This window comes from Eutrigla gurnardus (genome assembly GCF_963514095.1).
Source record: "Eutrigla gurnardus genome assembly, chromosome: 4".
Taxonomy (NCBI): Eukaryota; Metazoa; Chordata; class Actinopteri; order Perciformes; family Triglidae; genus Eutrigla; species Eutrigla gurnardus.
Window position 1 is genome coordinate 19,969,114 of NC_139918.1, and position 19,218 is coordinate 19,988,331.

Sequence of the window (19,218 nt, forward strand, 5' to 3'; positions counted from 1 at the left end):
CATAGAATAGCTGTCAATATACACATGTACTTTTATGATGCCTATAATGTTCATTTTAACGATTAGAAAAGCCTCACTTGCTGTTGTTGTTGAACTGCACTAGCTGTATACAGAAGTGGGAACTGAGTATATTTCTGCCTCATATGCTAGAGCACCACCACTCGATTTGTCTATATGTCTATTTTGAAATCAAGTTCTTTGCAGATATTATACAACTTCAGAGGAAGTCAGCAACTCATCTTAAGTTCCTCAATGGTGTTAATAGTAATCTTTATATAATGTTATTATATAACATCTCCTTTCCTCCAACGGATGGGAATATTCCTACAAGTTGGTTACCTAAAAAACTCCCAAAAACAAATACATTTCTTGTGCTTTTGCATTTAAAATGCAAATAAAACGACTAAATTATATTTCTCCGTAAAAGAGGATGTTTTCACATGTAAGAAGGGAACTAAAGTGTTGCATGAAGTGTTTCTTCATAATTTCAGCACAGTGTTTTGGTCTCGCAGCCTCCTGACCATGCATGTGCTTATTGTACATGTGTTTCTCCCATGTTAAAAAGCTGTGACCTTTTCAGGGTACGTCCAGAAGGGCCTCCACTTTGAATTAATTTGGTTATTTTTTCTGAGAAAACATTTCCTGCACTGCTTTCGCCACAGTTGGAGTATTGTATTAGTGCCACGAACGGCAGCTCCAGGAATCTGAAACCACGTCTAACATGTCTGCCTCAGAGGTAACAATTGAACAGGCCAAGGCATTATTACCTGTTGCTTGACGCCACACACATCAGTGTCAAGTAATGACACAGAAAAAAAAGAGACAATCCAATCCGTCTGACAGTCTCTATGGTGACGTTACATTCTTGCTCTACGGCCGCATAACACTATAACAACGACATCCTGTGAAAAATGCAGTTGAACTTTCAGAACTCTAAATCCTTGAGTGTGAGTCCCCCCTTTTTTAAGAGAGGACCGAGATAAATTCCCATCACGTCCATTGTTTTGTTCAGCAGGAGATATACAGCAGCCACTTTAGTGGTGGAATCCTGGGTGCGAACATATGCTCTAAAAAACAAAATCAGAATCAGTTTTATGACCAAGTAGGTTTGCACATACATGTAATTTGTTGAATTTGTTTTGGTTCACAATGATAAATACACTGCAAAAAGTCTAGAGACATAAAATAGCAATCAAAGGTTCCAAGTATCTAGTATAAGGCTTATAGGTTTTTTGTTTTAGGTGTTTTATATATATATATATGGAAAACAGAAATCTTCACATTAGCTCCTTGTTTATGTCACTTTAAATGTCAAAGCAATAATGGAAAGTGACACAAAATGTGGGAAAATGACACTGTGGGAAAATTAAGAAATCTTAGCTCAGACCTCTTAATGATTGGTTTGCACAAAATATACGTTAGCAGCCTGGCAATGGGCATAAACATGTAATTACAAAGATACCCAAAAGAGCAATTATAGGGACAACACAACTTTACTGAGGCTGTTTTGGTTCAAGAATCAATCATTAAAAGTGGTGGTAAATAAATGACATTGCAAAACCAGCTATTCAAAAATAAAAAGAACCATGTTTATGAGGATCTACTAATAATTTACCACCACTGGCGTCTGCTTTGCTCCTGCCCACAACAAATGCCCAATCCCAGCCGCTGTTGATTTATCAACCCTGTCTGTATGGACACAACAGTCGGTGATAAAATAACCAAAATATCAATATCGTCTCCATTTGAAACTGCTGGAGGGGGATTTGTGTGTTTTTCTGTCAAGTGATGGCCAATCAAACAACCTTAGTCTTTGCGCTAAATAATACACCACTGTGTTGCCCAATGTGGGTATTAGAGAAAGGAGCCAAAATGGCCCCAGATAATTTAACTGGAAAGAAATTTGCACGTCTGACTTAGTCAGCACACTGGTGACCAATCCAAATATGTCTGCACTCCCTTTCCTTCCCTAGAGCTGATATTTTCACAGCTGCAGCATAAAGAAAACACTATTTTGTGGACTGCGAGGGCTGAAAAGTTAACAGTCTTCGGCACACTGGTGTTATGTTTGTACTCATTTCAAGGTGAGCGGCACATGGAAGTCGTTGATTTGTCTGCGACACACTGGGGGTCATTCAAGGTAACCCATGACTGAGGTGAACCCTAGCCTTCTTTCCGAATGTGTGTGGTTATAATATTTAGATTGGAACTAAAAAGGTTTGTCTATAATATAATAGGCAGCATAAACTTTGTCTACTGGGTATAGACAGAGTGGGCCCTCCAACATTGTGCTGGGAGAGGAACAGGCACCTGCGGGTGATTGAGCTTGACACCAGGGAAATATGCCTGTGTTTGAAGAACATCCTCGAAGAGGCAAACTAATCCCTGTCATGGTTTTCTTTTTTGGGAGTAAATAAATAAGGAGAAATCTATGACAAAGTATTATTATTCTACATAAGATGAAATTATATGTAACTGAGGCTTAAAGTATATTCATTATTAAGAGTGTGATTGCTTTGAGTTACAGGTGTGTGCTGCTAGGCTGCCACCTCCGCTAATTTGAGTCCCTTAACATAACCTTGTGGCAATGTTTGTAGTGTTGGTGCTTTGAATTTGAAATGCAGTTTCAGCTCAACTTTATTGTCCATGAAACTTGGCTAAATCCTGGAATACCAGACCATGTATTTTTTTCTATATATTGATCTGACAGAATAGTGGAATCTGGCAAGAAGAAAGGAGGAGGCTTTATGATCAATTTGTGTTAATTTGTGTTAATGCACAAATTGAAGGAAAAGATCAAATTTTTTTTGTAATTACCTTGTAATTACAACGGTCGGCCAGAGCCACCCACTTTAAGGTTCACTTTGGCTCTGCAGAAGCCTTTGGGTGATGTCACGGAGGCTACGTCCATGTCTGTGGTGCACCTCATGATAGCGCTACTTGGGCCCATCATGCTTACCTTACGGCATGACCATAATTCCTATGGTCATATTTAAATAAAGCTAACAAATAAGTTGAGTAAGTGGTGGCATTAAAGCCGCACAAAATGGCAAAATTAACCTTATTTCACCTTTGGTTTTCTGTTTGCTCTCAAATAGGGAAGTAGAAGTATAATAAAATATTAAACATTTCCTTCTGGAATATAAAATTACTGTCTTACTTCCTCATTACACAGTGCAATAAAGGCAAGCAGTGCCGAAAGCACATGGAGCTCTCATCTTCACTCACTACTACTACTGGTAGCAGGAAGGAGGACAAGTATCGCGATGGTTCAACTAACATATCGCGAGAACAAGTCGATCTAGGAAGTGACGCGGTGGCCTTTGTAGTAGCGCTGGCCAATCCGATAGGTAAATGGAAACAGCATGTCAAGGGCAGATAGTGAGGAAGCAGAGAAAGGACGTCAAACCTCGTGTCGCTGTCACACAAGAAGCCAGGCGGTTTGAGCTGTGTCGAAAAGAAGGTGAGAGTTTTATTATTGACCAACAGCGAGCGACATTAGCTGAAACTGAGCCGGAGAGCTGCTAAAGACTATTGTGCTGTAGTCTAATGCCAATACTACAAAAGTGCCTGCTGAAGGATAATACGCCTTCGTGTGTCTTCGGATATTGTGTTGACACATATTCAAATTCATCGCATGTTAACGTTATCGATTTAAGTAACTTTTAACCTGGTTTTGAATGTAACGCTTACGTTGTCGCGTGCGAGCATTTTTCCAACTGATGTTCAGCGCAACGGTTCAGCTGCGGATGCGGTTCAAGCGAGGTCTCGTCTCTGCTGCTTCGTAATACCGAAGATGGGAATCGCTATTCGCGTTGTCGGCTGTCACGTTGTCAATGCAACAAGGACGCCATAGTGAAGGAAGCGAGTAGTCACGTTCAGCCGAGCCGAGCGAGCCGCACCGTGCCGGGGTTAAATACCAGCTAGCTTCCCCCCGAACGACACATCCCCTCAGGGGGGTAACCGTGTCAGTAGGTAGACATGACACCGTCCCTGTTTATTGACCTTGGCAGACGGCAATACGCTGCTGCACAGATAAGCTATCTTTACTGCAACAGTCATGGCTGTAACCTCCAGTCCAGACTAGAGCTTTTTAAATATCCCAACCTGTTCGACCCTATTTAGCTGTGGTTAAAAGCGATTCGATGCTCAAAATGCTCCTCAGAGACGTCGTGGTGACATATGGAGCTATGTGGTGTGTTTGCGTTATAGTGTGGGGTTAGTCATGACTAAGTTATTCAACATTAACTTTCAACTGATGCATTTCTTTGGAAATGAGATATTAATCACTGTCTCATTGCATGTACAGACACAGAGACAGACCGTAAAACAGGTGTAACTTATAATTTAGTACAGCAGTGTCAAGAATAGAGCTGTTGGTATCTAGCATTATTGGTTGTTTGAATGCATCTTTTCCTGCCTCCAATTTTGAAGTGTGTGTGTGTTTGGTGTGTGTGTGTGACCACAAGAACCTACATTATAGTAAAAAAAAAAAAAAAAGAGCTCATTGTCTCCTCACTTAATAAATCCACATCTTGAGTCACAGCCCATAATGCAGAAGGTGTTTCTGTGTTTTTTTTTTTTTTTTTTTTAAGAATACTTGTGCAGGGCCTAATAATAAATGGGATTTGCCTAACTCGCTGTACTACTTCTGGCTCATTTTTCCCATGAGCTACTTGGGAGATTTTTCCCAGTGTGACTCTCACATGATTTGCCACAGCACAATGACTCCTATGCACCCGTGACCCTCTCCCCTTCTCCACTTCTGACGCCCCACGCCATTCTCTTTTTCTCAGTGTTTCTTTTTGTCTCCGCGCCTCACTTTTTTTTCCTCCCCTCAACAATGTTTTACACACACGGGTGCATACTTTTTTTATTGCTCAAAAAACCCCTTTGATTTAAAACAGTGCTATTTCCTCATGCTTGGTGCATGTTTACAGTTGAAACACAACCACTAGTTAGACAGGGTTCTCTCTTAATTGTATAGTATTTTAATGTGTGGCTCCCGGAATGTCTCAAAGGCCTTACTTTAACAACAAGAAGAAGAAGATGAAATGGCTTCCTGGAATGATGGAGTGATGTATTTCGATCATGAGTACATCTGTCTTCATACTGTTTTATGGAACGTGATAACAGATTGTTCTCTCATTAAGTGAAGTGCTCCCACAATGCCAGGTTAGTTGGCTGTTTATCTTTTTCAACAGCAAACTAAACGCTTAAGATGACTACCTTAAACACAAAGGAGGTGTTTTCGGAACATGACCATTTGCTGACCCTTCGACAAATTGGCCAGGTCTTTATCACCATAATTATATGCAGATGCATTTTGTTTGCGCTCCCTAGTAATGGTTATTACATTTTGTGTATTTAGTGTAATTATCATGTCATCATTATAAAATAACTACATTCAACTATCCGCCAACTGTAATCGATAAATTAAGTGAATGAGCGTGATTGATTAAATTACTGTATGAAGTGGCGTTTTCACCTCTTCTTTGCCCCCCTCTCAACGATCTTTAACTGAGTTCACAATAGTTCTGTTGTAACGTTTGAACCAAAGTCTTCTTGCACAGCACCATAACCCACTGTTGCTCAAAAGGATTTGTTAAGCTACTAACACTATGAGGAACCTTTTCTGCAACATGTCTGACCCTGGAAACCAGAGAGGAACTGACCTTTCAACACCCTTCTATTTAATCCGTTAACAAGGCTAAGTTCAAGTTCAGTTTGAATCTATATCCAGTCTCTCATATATTTTTTGCAGTGTTTTCTTTTCTTTTTTTTAAGTTAACCTTCTTCTTTCATTTGGTCTGTATTATTTTGAGGAAAGAAATGTCAGGCTTTTATTTTTTGGCCTTGAGTGCAAGCGCTCAGTTTGGAGATGAACTGTGTCCAATATCATCTCTTGTTAAAGCTCATGGGGCCGTGCTCTCCTGCTCTCATTAAGCACGACTGTCTAACCGGTTATGCCTGCAAGTATCGTTCCCAGAAGGGCGTCACTCAAGTTTGCTCTTACTATCTCTTTTGCACACACTTGGCTAAAAATTATTCAATGGAACATACAAGAGGTGGTCCAGAGACTGCTACTAGCAAACTGACCCCTTTTTTAAGGACATGATGCACATCACTTTGTTGGTGGAGCTGTTATTGTAGTGTTAACAATTGTTTGTGCTATTTGTGGGTCTTGTCTGTGCATGTACCAATTCATACTTAATTTGTGTAATGTTTAATAGTGCTAATATCCATAGGTCTGTCAAATGAAATGGTAGCTAATCTGATTAAAGTATTAAGTCCTGGTATGTTTGGTATGTAAGATTGTAGACATAACTCTGCACATCTTAGAGAGCAATTAGCTTTGCAAAGCAGCTAAGCCTACTCTGATACTATTATGTAGCCAATGTCTGTCAAGTGTCAGTTTGTGTCGCAAACTGGTTATGAATATAAAAAAAGTGAGGCTAATTGTTTAAGTTTGTGACCGTTTACGTCTAATGTACTTGGTTGTGACATTCACAAGGTTGCAGAAGTCGAGGTAGTCCAGGGTTATATGAGGCCTAGCCATTTTCTAAAGTTAGCTGCAGTCCATAATGCTTAGCATAGCCAAAGTGTCTTCTGAGCTAAGCTATTGTGTCACTGGGTTCCAGGACCAACATGGCTGTGCCTACATTTGCTTTATTGAAATACACTTGGAGTACAAGGTCATGTTTTGTAATCTGTGCTGCCGGGCTTCAGTAAGGGCATATTTTAGAGCTGCAAATTAGTGCTGGCCCGCCTGTTCATTTGTGTCCCCTTGGTATTTGTCCACACAAGCTCTCCTCATGCAATGTCCAGTTTCTGATCTCCTTCCAGCGGAGGTTGTAAATTGGCCCGTAGAGAAACTACAGACAGAGAAACTCTTAATGATCCCTCATTAAGAGTTTCTCTGTCTCTGCTGTTTGGCAGCCCAGCACTGTTTTGCATATTTACATTTTTTCCGTTACTTTTTTTACTTTACAGAATAGACTGAACAGATGAGACACAAATACATTTGAGAGCCAAATTTGACCATGTCTGGAATATGAGGCTTGTGCTCGAACCTACTGTCAACAGAGCAGAGTTTTTTGTTGTTGTTGTAAAGTCCAAAGTGTGGTCATGGTTTAACCCCTGGGGTAATATAATTCTACTACTTTTCTACTACATGACCTGATAAGACCAGGGTTGTGTTCGTCTGTTTTCTTGTTTGAAGGTCAGAAGTGTTAGGAGAGGTCATGAGCGCTTTTGTCAAATCAACCCATATGTGCACTATTACTAGGATTAGGGGAACTGTGTTTGGTTTTCCTGTCATTTTATAATTTTGGAAATGGTTTGAATGCATCGTATATCTCATTTGGTTTGCAATCACTTTGGTAATAAGGATTGCTATGGCTTTAATGCATATTTAAGAATACATTATGAAGAGAGCCCCCTGTAGTCAAGAGATTATATGGCCTTTTTGTTGTCTATAGTGATGCCCTGTTAACTGGTAGACATCTCCAACCCCATTTGTGTTTTCTGCATCTACTGTTGCCTGATGTCTATTGTTGTGGAAAAACATGGTGTAACCTTTGTACTGCTTCTATTGTACGAGCCATATTTGAATAGAACACAAGTTTTGCTTTAATGGTTAACAAGGAAGTTATGCGATTATTTTTCTGTAGCATGTATTGTTCATTCAGTAACTTCCGAAGAGGGCAAATGTCACTGTAGAAGAAGAGTTTCAATGTAGTTTTGCCAATCGATCACTTAACGAGTAAGTTTGAAGACTAAAAAGAGCTCCACTTTTGATGCTGAGTAAGGCAAGCAAAATGGGTCAAAACATGAAGTTTTTCATATCTCACACGTTTATTAATCATCGTTAAGACCACCATTTATTCCTATCGTTACATCTACTACTACGACAACGTTGTTGCACGAGTGAACTTTATCACTCGAAAGAGTGTGATAAGCCAATCTTGTCACATACAGTCTACTACTAAACCACAGCTAGATTCTGTGTTACTTACTGACATTACCAGTCTGTCACTTTCAAACACTTATTACTAGGGGTGGAACTCTACACAGGGTTCAGTTCTGTATGTACATCAGTTTTTGGGTTAATAGTCTCTTTTGTTACGCTAATCCACACATTTGTGTGATGCCATCGTAAGTTAACTGTAACCACTGATCTACATGACTTTTGAGAACAATATTCACATACAGTTTTAAACAAATCGTTGTCCATTGAACTTGATTAATCGTGCTAACCAGGCTAAGCTGACTAGCACATTTCAGCTGATAGAACTGATGTGCTGTCAGAAAAATGTACTGGGAAAAACTTGTGCTCCAGATTTTCTGTTCCACTTGTGCAAAATACATAAATATGACCTTCGTAATTTTTGTAAGGGGGTCACAGGGCATACCTGGACCAATACACATACCAATACCCCCCATAATGATTACATTATATTTGGTTACTTTAATTATTGGAATGGTAAATCAGGCTTTGCAGTCCGTTGGATTCACAAAACTGGCACCAAAAGTAATCCTTAGCCAACATAGGAAATCAGCTGTAGAAGGCCATGAAGTGACTATGCAGTGTTGAATATGAGGGAATCAATTGGTGGTTAGACATTTTATACTGTAACATGGCTCTTCTCTACAACTTAATGTGCATCTATAGTAGATGTAATAATTCTTCTTACATGTGTATAATATCTGAGAGTTTTGCCGAAAAGCATGATTCAAGAGAAGTGGTGGTTTCTATCAAACACAAGAGATATGGGTTTTGAGCCATTTGACCCTCTGTAGGTGAAGCACCTTACATAACGATCCACTCTCCTTGGGGCGATCACATGCATCACTCTTAGTTCACAGAGCGTGCATTACAATATTTAAGAAAATATACAGAAGGCTTGAATTTCAGGTCTTGTTTCTCTTTTAAATTGAAACCTTGCTTTGATTGGCTCTTATTTTGAAGCAACGCTATTTATTCTGTTATTGTATTCTCCTGACAATGGAGTTCACACGGAGGCATGGGATCTGTGTTGACCTGTGCTGGACACTGGTCTTTTGTGCCAAGGAACAGTGCTGCCTTTCAAGTTAGCAGCAAAGGAAACCCTGTGAGTGTTTGGACAGGAGGTGGGACGTGTTCTTTGGACAACCCATTATTCCCAGAAGTGAAACAATAATGCACTGTATAGAAATAAATCCTTAAATATGTAATATTCTCCCTAAAGTCTATCTGTTTAGTATAATACACTCCCCTAACATCCCTTGTAGATTTTAAAAATTGATGTAAAAAATGAGTTCATTAGCCAATGAGTCTACAGGGGACGAGTGTTTGATACTTGGTTGGAGTGTCATTTTTATAAACCTCTTAACTGATAGAAATACGACACCAACTATCTATCTTTAGGCCTGATGCTTCACTAACACTTTCCTTGTTTGTTTCCTTTTTTAGATCGAAGCAGCAATGGACCAGGCAAGGTCAACGATAGCAAAAATTGTGAGTATTATAACCAACCAAAATCCTAAAATAACAAGCTTTGCTCGAAGGCATTATCCTCCCGTTATTACCCCTTTTTAGAATTAGTATTATTGTTACTGCTGGTGTTGCACAATTTGGATGCTTGGGAGCAAATAATTGTTGCTTTACATTTCACCCAGGCCATGCTGAATAACAATTGGGCAGAGTGATACGGGAATGTTTTCAGTGCATGTTGTGTGTTAAGTGTAAATCTTAAATTGGATATATGATGGGAATATTCAAGGGACAAAAACCTTTAAATAAGGCATACTGCAGTTCTTATTAAATAAATAATTAACTTTTCTAGCTCTTGGAAAAACCACACAACCTAAAGTGCCAATATAATTCTGAAATGATTCAGCATTAAGAGTTTTTTTTTTTTTAATTTTCCCTTTCCCAGCACAACCCATTTATCTCGACGTTTGTCACAACAATTTATCAGAATGACTTTATGTGAATGAATATGTAGACTGAGTAGTCCTCATCCTGCCATTGTTCTACCATTACAGTTTAATGGGGAGCCACACTCCTACACGCGTTTCAACTTGACCCAGAACATGGAGGGCGATAACAGCCAGGTGGAGATGAAGCTGTCGTCCGACATGGATGAGGAAGTTGGGGGAAATGGCGTGGGAGAAAACCTCAATCACAACTCCAACCGCAAGCCCTACGTGGCTCAAAAGCTAGGACGCACACCGAAGAACTACTGCTTCATGGTTGCCGCCACCCTCCTCATCTTTATCATCGGTAAGAGGGAGTCATTGAGTAAAGCTGCTGCATTTCTAACATTTCAACCAAGATACAACTGAAATATTAGTTATATGTAAGAAAACTGGTGACACGTTAAGGTTAATGTGGAGAATATCCCCAAATATAATTTTTATCATATGAAAACCGTAGCTTGTGTGTGACTGTGTGCTTCTGAGCAACACAGAGACTGAGCCAAGCTGTTTTGACTTGTCGCAGTTGATAAAATGTAATTTACTGGATATGTGTGATGATCAGATGGGGGTAGACGGTAACCGTTCAAAATGCTGGCTGTGTGGTTCAGGCTGTCACATGATGCCGTTAGTCTATCCTTGGATGTGTCTTGCCCTTCTCTGTCTGTGCCATTGTTCCTCTCTGTCTGGTTGTTTCTAATTTGAAACCACTGCTTCTTCCAGGGTATTTGATTAGCTACCTGGTTCATCGGAAGGAACCTGCGCCCACCTGTGAATACTCGGTTGCCCCTTTTAAAGAAGCCGTTGCCCACGAGACGGGTGCTGCCCCCCTTATGGATTGGGCCGATGTCAAAAAGCTCCTCGCACAGAAAGTCACTGCAGACAAATTTGAGTCCGTCTTCAGGTAAATATAAACTCCATACTCTGCCTGTAGAGTTTGTGTAACATTTCACAAGTTATTGTTGACGGTTTTCTTCTCTCCCTTTTTCTCTCCCCCTCATGTTGCATTTCCTCCTCTTCTAGTGAGTTTTCCAGTGTCAGCCATCGGGCTGGTTCTCCAGGTGATGAGGATCTAGGGGGCAAGGTGGCCAAAAGGCTTAAAGAGTACGGCATGACCACCTGGACCGATGTGCACTTTGTTAAGGTTCACGACGCCCCAGCAACTGGCTTAAACAGAGTTTCATTCAACGGCAGCGAGGAGCGTCCGGAGGGATATCTGTCCTACAGTGCCAATGGAATCGTAACGGTAATCTATAGGCTACATGAAGTAGAGATTTTTTTTATTTTTGAAATTAAGTGGAGAATAGTGCAGTATATGTATTCACTTGGGTTCCAGGGTGGCGTCCTGTTTGCATATTATGGGCAGGAAGCGGACTTCATGTTGCTGCGGGACAGGAACATCAACATGACTGGCAGGGTCATGCTTATCCGCGCCGGAAAGATCAGCTTTGCCGAGAAGGTGTGTGGTTTAAGTGAGAAATTCAATGAGGCTTTTAATATCGCTGTAAACCTTCTTCGTTTGTTTAATTTTCTTTCAATATTTGTGACATTAACTTCTGTGTTCCATTTCACTTTCTGCTTACAGGTTGCCAACGCTGCCAAAAGGGGTGCCGTTGCTGTGTTGATCTACCCAGACCCTGTTGATTACAGTATTGGAGACAACACTCCGCTCTATGGACATGTGAGTATGGACAGTTTAGAAGCATTTCGTTGGAGGATGAGCGCTGATGATTGGTCAACTTGTATAGGTGCAATAATAAAATAACACTCCATCTCAAGGTTCCTGTCTTTGCATGAAAGTTTGTTGAGCAATAGAAACTATAGCTATTTTAATTAGTTAGTTTAATTAGTTTTGACATGTGTGTGTTAGGGCTCAAGGACACATTGCAGTTTATTGTGACCACGGGATATAAACATAGTTTTCCACCATGTGAGGATATGGATGCACTTCTCCTGGTGGTAAATTTAATTTTGGTGCTCTCATCTCATGTTCTGGTGATGGTGAAATGCATTTATTTTTTGTCACTCCATCAGTTTTAAATGAAACACTTTATTTAAATACAAATGTCTTTTAATGGTAAAGGTGAGGGTGGGGGACTTCTATGAAGAGTCATCTTGGGTACTTGAGTTTAGAATTCAGTGCATAAATTGTTGAGTTTTTTTGTTTTGATATAATTTTCTTATTTTCAAATGAAGAAGTTTGAGGGTAAGGCTCCAGGCTGCTGGAAAGATTAGTCAGGAACACAAAAGCATTACAAATGTTATTGTCAAATCATAGCTGTTGGCAAAACTTCTATCTTTCATGCAACCTTCTTCTGTCCGTCTCCCACAGGTTCACATGGGTACAGGGGATCCCTACACCCCAGGCTTCCCCTCCTTCAACCACACCCAGTTTCCACCCATCCTGTCTTCAGGGCTGCCGAATATCTTGGCTCAGACCATCACAGCACGCATGGCTATCAAAATTCTGAGGTGAGGCTGTGGACCATCTGAAACCGATGTAATTGAATATATGTGCGTTGTGATAATCTACTCTCTAGCAACATAGCTTTGTATCAATATGTATTGTGTGCATCCTACAGGAGGCTGGAGGGTCAGAATGTGCCGGAAGCATGGGGAGGCATCAGCCGACTGGGAAAAGAGAGCGACGTTGTTACCGTGGAGGTCCAAAATATTCTTACTGAGAAAAAGATCAATAATGTCTTTGGGCTCATCAAAGGCTTTGTGGATCCAGGTACAATGAGATGTATATTTAACAACTTCCTGAAAAGAAAGCGATTGTCATTGAGTGAATGTCTACTTTCTCTTTATAACAACACTTTTTACGCTTTAGATCGATATGTTGTGATCGGTGCCCAGAGGGATGCATGGGCTGCAGGTTTTGCTGCGTCGACCGTCGGCACCAGTGTCCTTGTTGAGTTGGCACGTTCCATCTCGGCTATGGTGAAGAATGGTACGTTTTTAATGTGAATTGATGCCAGATCTCTATTAATATTGAGGGCATGGATCTGCACTCCATATCGGATCCTGCATAAGTTAATAAGTCTCTATAGGGTGCCGCTCTTTTTGTCAACGTCTTTTTCCCATTTCCTTGACAGATGGTTTCAAGCCAAGGAGAAGCATTGTGTTTGCCAGCTGGAGTGCTGGAGAATATGGGAGTGTTGGTGCCACCGAGTGGTTGGAGGTGAGAATTGCACAATTCATTTTGCACTGTGGAAGTTTTTCCTAGCTGTATTTTTCTTGAACAGCAGCCATTGTGCTGTAATAATACCCATTTGAGTTAGTAATATTGCTTAATTAATATTTATTTTTTTTATCCAGGGATATCTTTCCTCTCTCAGCATGAAAGCCTTCTCCTACATTAACCTGGATAGAGTTGTAACAGGTATTTACATGCCATTACAAATTAAACAGCTTCCTATGCCTACAATATGACAGAGTATGCGGTTTTCAGAATGACTGAATGTAAATTGTCTTTTTCAGGTCAGAAAGGATTTAAAGTAGCAGCCAGTCCTTTGCTGTACAGCCTGATCCAGGGCACTCTGAATGAGGTGAATCCACTGCAAACTGACTTGTAGCTGACTTTTGAAGCACATTTCATTCGAACCTGCATTATTGTCACTAGTTTAATACTTTGTTCAATTTGTTTTGTGAATGTTATGATGTAACTTACATTCTCTTCCTCTGCTTTCTCCTCAGGTGAACTCTCCAAACCAGGCTAAGACACTCTTTTCTCAATATGCAAACGGAAACTTTGAATCAAATGTGTAAGTGTCACCAGGTTGTTGGTCCAGCGTCATCCACAATGTGTAGCCAGAGTTTACATATCACCATGACATAGCTGGAATGTGTAGGATAGCAGGCATTCTCTTGTTTGTCACATTTTCTTTTACTAAATACGTCCCTACGTTGGGCGAAAGCTGCTAAAACTTCATCTTGTGTGTGTTTATTTTCCAGGATGGAGCCTCTAAAGATGGATAATGCTGCATATCCTTTCCTTGCCTTTTCTGGCATTCCCTCAGTCTCGTTTGGATTCACCTCTGGTAACCCGGTACGTCATCCCATTTGTACTATAAGATGAATGAGTCTTTTTTTTTTTTTTTTTTGTGCCATAACCCAGGATAACCTTGTACATTGAGCCATTACGTTAACGCTTGGTTCACGCTGGGTTGTATTTTCCCTAACCGTAATAATCAACACGTCTTGCTTTTCCCTCTCAGGAATACCAGTTCCTTGGCACAACACTGGACACCCGGGACAAGCTGAACATGGTCACAGGCAACCAGCTTCTTCAGCTGACTGAGGCAGCGACCCGGTTTGCAGGTCACATAGCGCTGAGGCTTGTCCACGATCACCTGCTGCGGCTGGACGTGATGAAGTACCGCAATATAATACGCATTCGCGTGGCTCAGATCTATGGCAAAGTCAATCGTCTTCAGATGGTGAGTGTCCTGTTGCCTCGCTGACTCTGTTTCATCTGTCCCCTGTTTATGCTGATTATGTAACCAATATGTGCCCACACGATGCAAGTCTATTTAGTTTCTTCTGGATGTCATGTGTGCTTCCAGAACAAGCCCGAGCTGTTGCCCCAGGCAACAATGACAATGCGATGGTTGAGCGCAGCCTCTGGCTCCTTCAGCCGTGCGTCTCAAAATCTGGTTGAAGACATCCAGAACAGTGACCTGGAGGACATCGAGATGTGCCGTATCATTAATGACCGCATAATGGCGGTAAGATCTAGACTAGAGAAGTGCAAAATCAATATTTTGCTGCATATTCGTGCACTCAACATGTGTTAATTGTGGGGTATTTGAGAAATAGATAATTATTTTTATGTGATTAACTGTTTTCCACTGTGGTTTCTTAACCACAAATTAAAGCAGAAAATGGTATGTTCATGTTTGGCATTGGTTATAATACGACATATTTGTTTTTGTAAAAACGTGATGTCACGTACCACCTTGCACCAATCAGAATTTAGCCAGTTCATGGTCAGTCAAATCTGATGGAACTAAATCTACACTGCCCTGATTAAATAGATCAGCAGAGTTGTTGAGTGTTAAATAAAAAACTTTTAACGCTGGTGCTTTTTTAGTGTTGAATTTTTAATAGTTTACAGATGTACTTTACTTTGAGCATTGAAAATCAATAGCCTGCAGTCTTTTTTTAATTTACATTTATTTTAAGACTGGAGATAATTAAAGATAAGGTCACTTCATGTTAATTGTCCAAGCAAACACCAGTGACTTTAAATACATTTCCATCATCCTATTTTCCTCTTTGTGTCTGTAGGTGGAAAGGAACTTCCTGTCCCCCTATCAGTCTCCCAGAGAGAACCCTTTCCGCCACATCCTGCTGGGGTCCGGACCTAACACACTTGAGGCTCTGTCAAACCACCTCGTAGCCCTCAACAGCGACGACCCCAAGGCAGATGTCAACCTGTTCCGTAACCAGTTTGCCCTCGCGACCTGGACCATTCAGGGCTGCGCCAACTCACTAGAAGGGGACATCTGGTCTTTGGATAATGAAATCTAAAGAGTAATTATCCCCCCTTCTCCCATTTTTATGATTTGGCCCTCTTATCACAACTGGCAATGTCAAAACCAATAAGCTGTAATCATTGACAAACAGTCACAGATGCACAGCTTTTTTTAATATTGAAGCTGAGGAAATTATAAAAGTGGAGCTGTTACTAAATGGATACCAATATCACATTAATCCCCTTTCTAATATTTGAGTGATGAGCTCATCTGCCGTCTTTCTGAAACTCTCCATAAAACCAAACATACATGAGAAAAGTCTAATTAAGCCTTATGCCTTAACAGAAAAGTTTTAAAGGTCCATTTACTTTTTTTTCTCTACTTTTTACTGATTTTCCTCGGTAATCTAAATGTGGCATTTGAATACCGCATTCTGGATACTTTGGTGCTAGTAACAACTACTTTCAAAAGGCCGTGTTATGAGGCAGTACTACTAACGACTATGAATGAGTTCAATGTAGTGGAATTGAGGCTTTTTCAGCGCAGTAATATTCAGGTCATAATCGCAGGAAAAGGCTGCGTTTGCCAGCTCAGAGGTGAATCAAACACAAGGCCAGTATGGAATTATGAGCTAATGACTTTCCGTCTGTTTACCATAATTGTTACAAATGAAAAACTGCTGGTATTTTCACTGGTGCTGGAGCCTCGTGTTCAAACCTGTATCGGTAGCTATAATTTAATTCTGTGCTGAAATCGGCGGCTCAACTCATCGTCAGAGATTCAGACGTTGCTGAAAAGGACCGAAGATGAATCGACAATAATACAGCTGTGTTGCACAGAACACACCTAGAAATAGATTTAGGACAATCAGCTGTTTAAACTTGACATCACTAAACACTCATTGATCTTCAAGAAAAGTCCTAATTACACGCAACAATAATAATAATAATAATAAAAAAAAATCTGCATTTGTTAACCTGAATCATCCGCCTCCTGACATGAGGGCAAATCTCTGTAGGCCTCTTCATAAACCAAGGGAGAAGGTCTGAAACACGAGGCACTGAAACAGAAACCGTATGTCTATTTATTGTGTTATTTATTTATCAGTGGCAGAGTTCACTATAAATAGTTTTTTATTGCCTTTTATAAAAAAAAATGTGTATAATTATCGGGAGCAGTGCCTTCCATAATTATGACAGTTATACTGTCGAAATGACAAAAGCAGCATCTGCTAAAAAGAAGTGTACATGTTGACCAAGGGCCAGGACTGAACTCTGAATATTCGGGCACTTCTCAGAAACCCACACAGCTCTGAGGTCGTATTTTAAAAACTGACACTGGATTGGTCTGTAAAGCGGGGCCAGCTCACATATCGCAGCTCTGGCTGTCAGTACTGGTCCCTTGGTACATGTACGCTTCTCGTCCTGACACCATTATCGGGAGCAGTGTCTTCCATAATGTGGGAAAAAAGACGGTAGTTTTTGCCTACCAGTGTGTGTGTGTGTATGTGTCCGTATCGGAGGCAGTGCCCTCCATCTTTCACTGTAGGAGTGGATGTTTTTATTATCGGGAACAGTGTTTTCCATAATGTGTATACAGTACATTGCTACACAACGCACATATTGTCCACATCTTTAGATCCTTTTCCATCCGTTTCTTCTAAGGAAATGTTTAAATGTTAGCCCTTTCTGAAAACATGTATCCGTCTGTCTTATTAGTAAGGCAAAGAAGCTATCTTCAAATTGCTGTGGGGTTTCTATAGTGGCTGTATGTTTTTATTTGAATCAGACGCTGATAATATCTTTTTTTTTTCTTTCTTTGGACTTCATGATATGGAACGGATGTAGAAGGTATTGTTTTAAAGATAAATTGTTACAAACATGTTTGGGGACTGATGGTTAGAGCCACGTGGTCCACTGTTTCCAGAAAAGATCACCACTCGCCTCCAAATGTTTTTTTTTTGTTTTGGTGATTCAGTCGGTATGAAACAACGCTGCCTTCTATTTTGATGTATTCATTAAGAGATTTTATTGTGCCTTGTGTGTCATGGCTACACTATAGCGCTGAGTTTCTACATACAGTACTTACAGAGGTTTTGGAGGCCCCCACCCTGTTGTTGGAATCAAAAGTTACTGGTTTAAAAGCTTGTTATGCTACAACACCATGAAGTAAAATCACCAGAGGAATTACGTTTGTGAAACATTTAAGTACAAAATGTATTTAAATTTGGATTTAAATAATACACACTCAAAGTTAGTAGTTAACTGATCTGCTAAGCCGGATCGCTGTTTCTGACTTTGCATCGGTAGCCATTTAAAAACCATATTAACCATTCATAGTTGAGTGAACTGATCTGTTGGGCTGTAACGAGACATGTTCTGGAAGTTACATTTCTAATATTGGTCTGCAAAATCTGTCTGTGGTGGACTTTGGATAATGTGTTGAAATTGTTCAAATAACGATGCATTCTTTTTCCTCAAACTGTTCAAATTTGCTTGGCTTAACTTTTTTGTTGCTGCAATAAACAATCACATCACAACTGTTGTGACAATGGTATGATCATTAGTCCAAATTATCTGCCTACTTAATTTTTTAATCTTATAGGGTTGTTTTATACATAACTATCTGAAATGTAAACATTTTAATGCGAATTGATCTCAGAATAATTTAGTTTTGCACGCATTCTGACAGTCTCAATACAGCAATTGTGTCCACAGTGGAAATAACTTGCATGTAGAACAAATGCAGCCTCATTGTTTTAGCTACAACCCTGGTGGTGAGAAACTGACTTGGAGTAAAACATTTTTTTAAAACAAATAGTGTAAATATAAAAACATAATTATATGCCATTTTTTGCCAGCTGTCCATTTGGCAATTTGTCAAAAATGTCCTTTAATGTGGATTATGACTTTAACTTCTTAATATTTGTGTAATATTATCTCGCAGACTGCACCGAGCTTTGATTGGTCAGTAGGCCATGCTTTTGTTTGACAGGCGGGAGCAGGTTTGGTGTGCAGCCTAATTTACCATGGTGAAACACCGTCGTAGGCCTGAAAACCCCAGGGTTAGACCTGAAGTTATTTAGCTAACTACAAATCCTGCTTTGGAGTACATGGTTGGACTATTAAGGGTCCAGTAAATTTACCATATTAAGGACCTGGTACAATCCACGATATCCAGAAAAATATTGTTGTGACAACATTTGGCCAGCAGATGGAGACAAAGTAAACCATATGTGTCTCTATTAAATTTAAAGCTATTTAAATGTACCTTTAATCTCTTACTAAAGTATTGCTATTCGTGAACTTAATGTTTGTATTTAAATGGGATGTGGCTGTTAGAAGGTCCAGAACCTTTTCCTGTCAAAACTGAAAAGATTTTTGAGAGGGGAATTATTCACTAGAGAATCCAACCACCTCCTGTATGTCACTTGAATTGGAGGACCATTAATACTTTTACTACCTTTGTGTATCTTGAACATTTTTTTTTACTGCTTGTGGGTGAAACATTAACCATAATTTGAAATTAATATATCTGAATGAATTTAACAAACCAAAGCAATTACACTTGTTTGTAGAAGTTGCAGCCAAAGAGTGGAGCAACATTGCAAATGTGTGGCTTGTTCCTTTAAGAGTGGGCCGACAGTCTGAATGTGCACCAGAGATGTGTGAGAAACCAAGAGGTGTCACTTCGCTGTATATGTAATATGTAAATGTTTCCAACACTCGGTCACCAATCAATAACAGGGTTGAAATAGACAAGCAACGCCTTTAACTGG

At 40.0% G+C, this 19,218-nt stretch overlaps 1 protein-coding gene across 2 annotated transcripts; it reads left to right on the forward strand.

Moving 5' to 3' along the window:
* The first annotated feature begins 3,332 nt into the window (after nt 1–3,332).
* LOC311011863 (transferrin receptor protein 1-like) lies at nt 3,333–17,979 on the forward strand. Of its 2 annotated transcripts, XR_014596948.1 has the most exons (19): nt 3,333–3,463; nt 9,455–9,499; nt 10,030–10,267; nt 10,684–10,864; nt 10,984–11,206; nt 11,297–11,419; nt 11,546–11,641; nt 12,293–12,432; nt 12,543–12,694; nt 12,794–12,913; nt 13,059–13,144; nt 13,282–13,345; nt 13,444–13,511; nt 13,660–13,727; nt 13,918–14,011; nt 14,181–14,402; nt 14,529–14,690; nt 15,253–15,590; nt 15,624–17,979. XR_014596948.1 is itself a non-coding variant. In XM_084007042.1 (18 exons), exons 2-18 carry the CDS (start codon nt 9,467–9,469, stop codon nt 15,493–15,495), a joined length of 2,313 nt encoding a protein of 770 aa, XP_083863168.1. In that variant the 5' UTR covers nt 3,333–3,463; nt 9,455–9,466; the 3' UTR covers nt 15,496–17,979. The 2 variants fall into 2 exon arrangements, 1 of the variants encoding a protein (XP_083863168.1); XM_084007042.1 differs by having other exon boundaries at nt 15,253–17,979.
* Nucleotides 17,980–19,218: the final 1,239 nt, after the last annotated feature.

What these genes read in the sequence shown, in the direction of transcription:
- LOC311011863 (XM_084007042.1), top strand. Translation starts at nt 9,467, where the DNA reads ATGGACCAGGCAAGGTCAACGATAGCAAAAATT. An exon ending in ACACTCCGCTCTATGGACAT is followed by an intron (nt 11,642 to 12,292) that starts GTGAGTATGGAC and finishes CGTCTCCCACAG; the next exon opens with GTTCACATGGGTACAGGGGA. An exon ending in CCTGGATAGAGTTGTAACAG is followed by an intron (nt 13,346 to 13,443) that starts GTATTTACATGC and finishes TGTCTTTTTCAG; the next exon opens with GTCAGAAAGGATTTAAAGTA.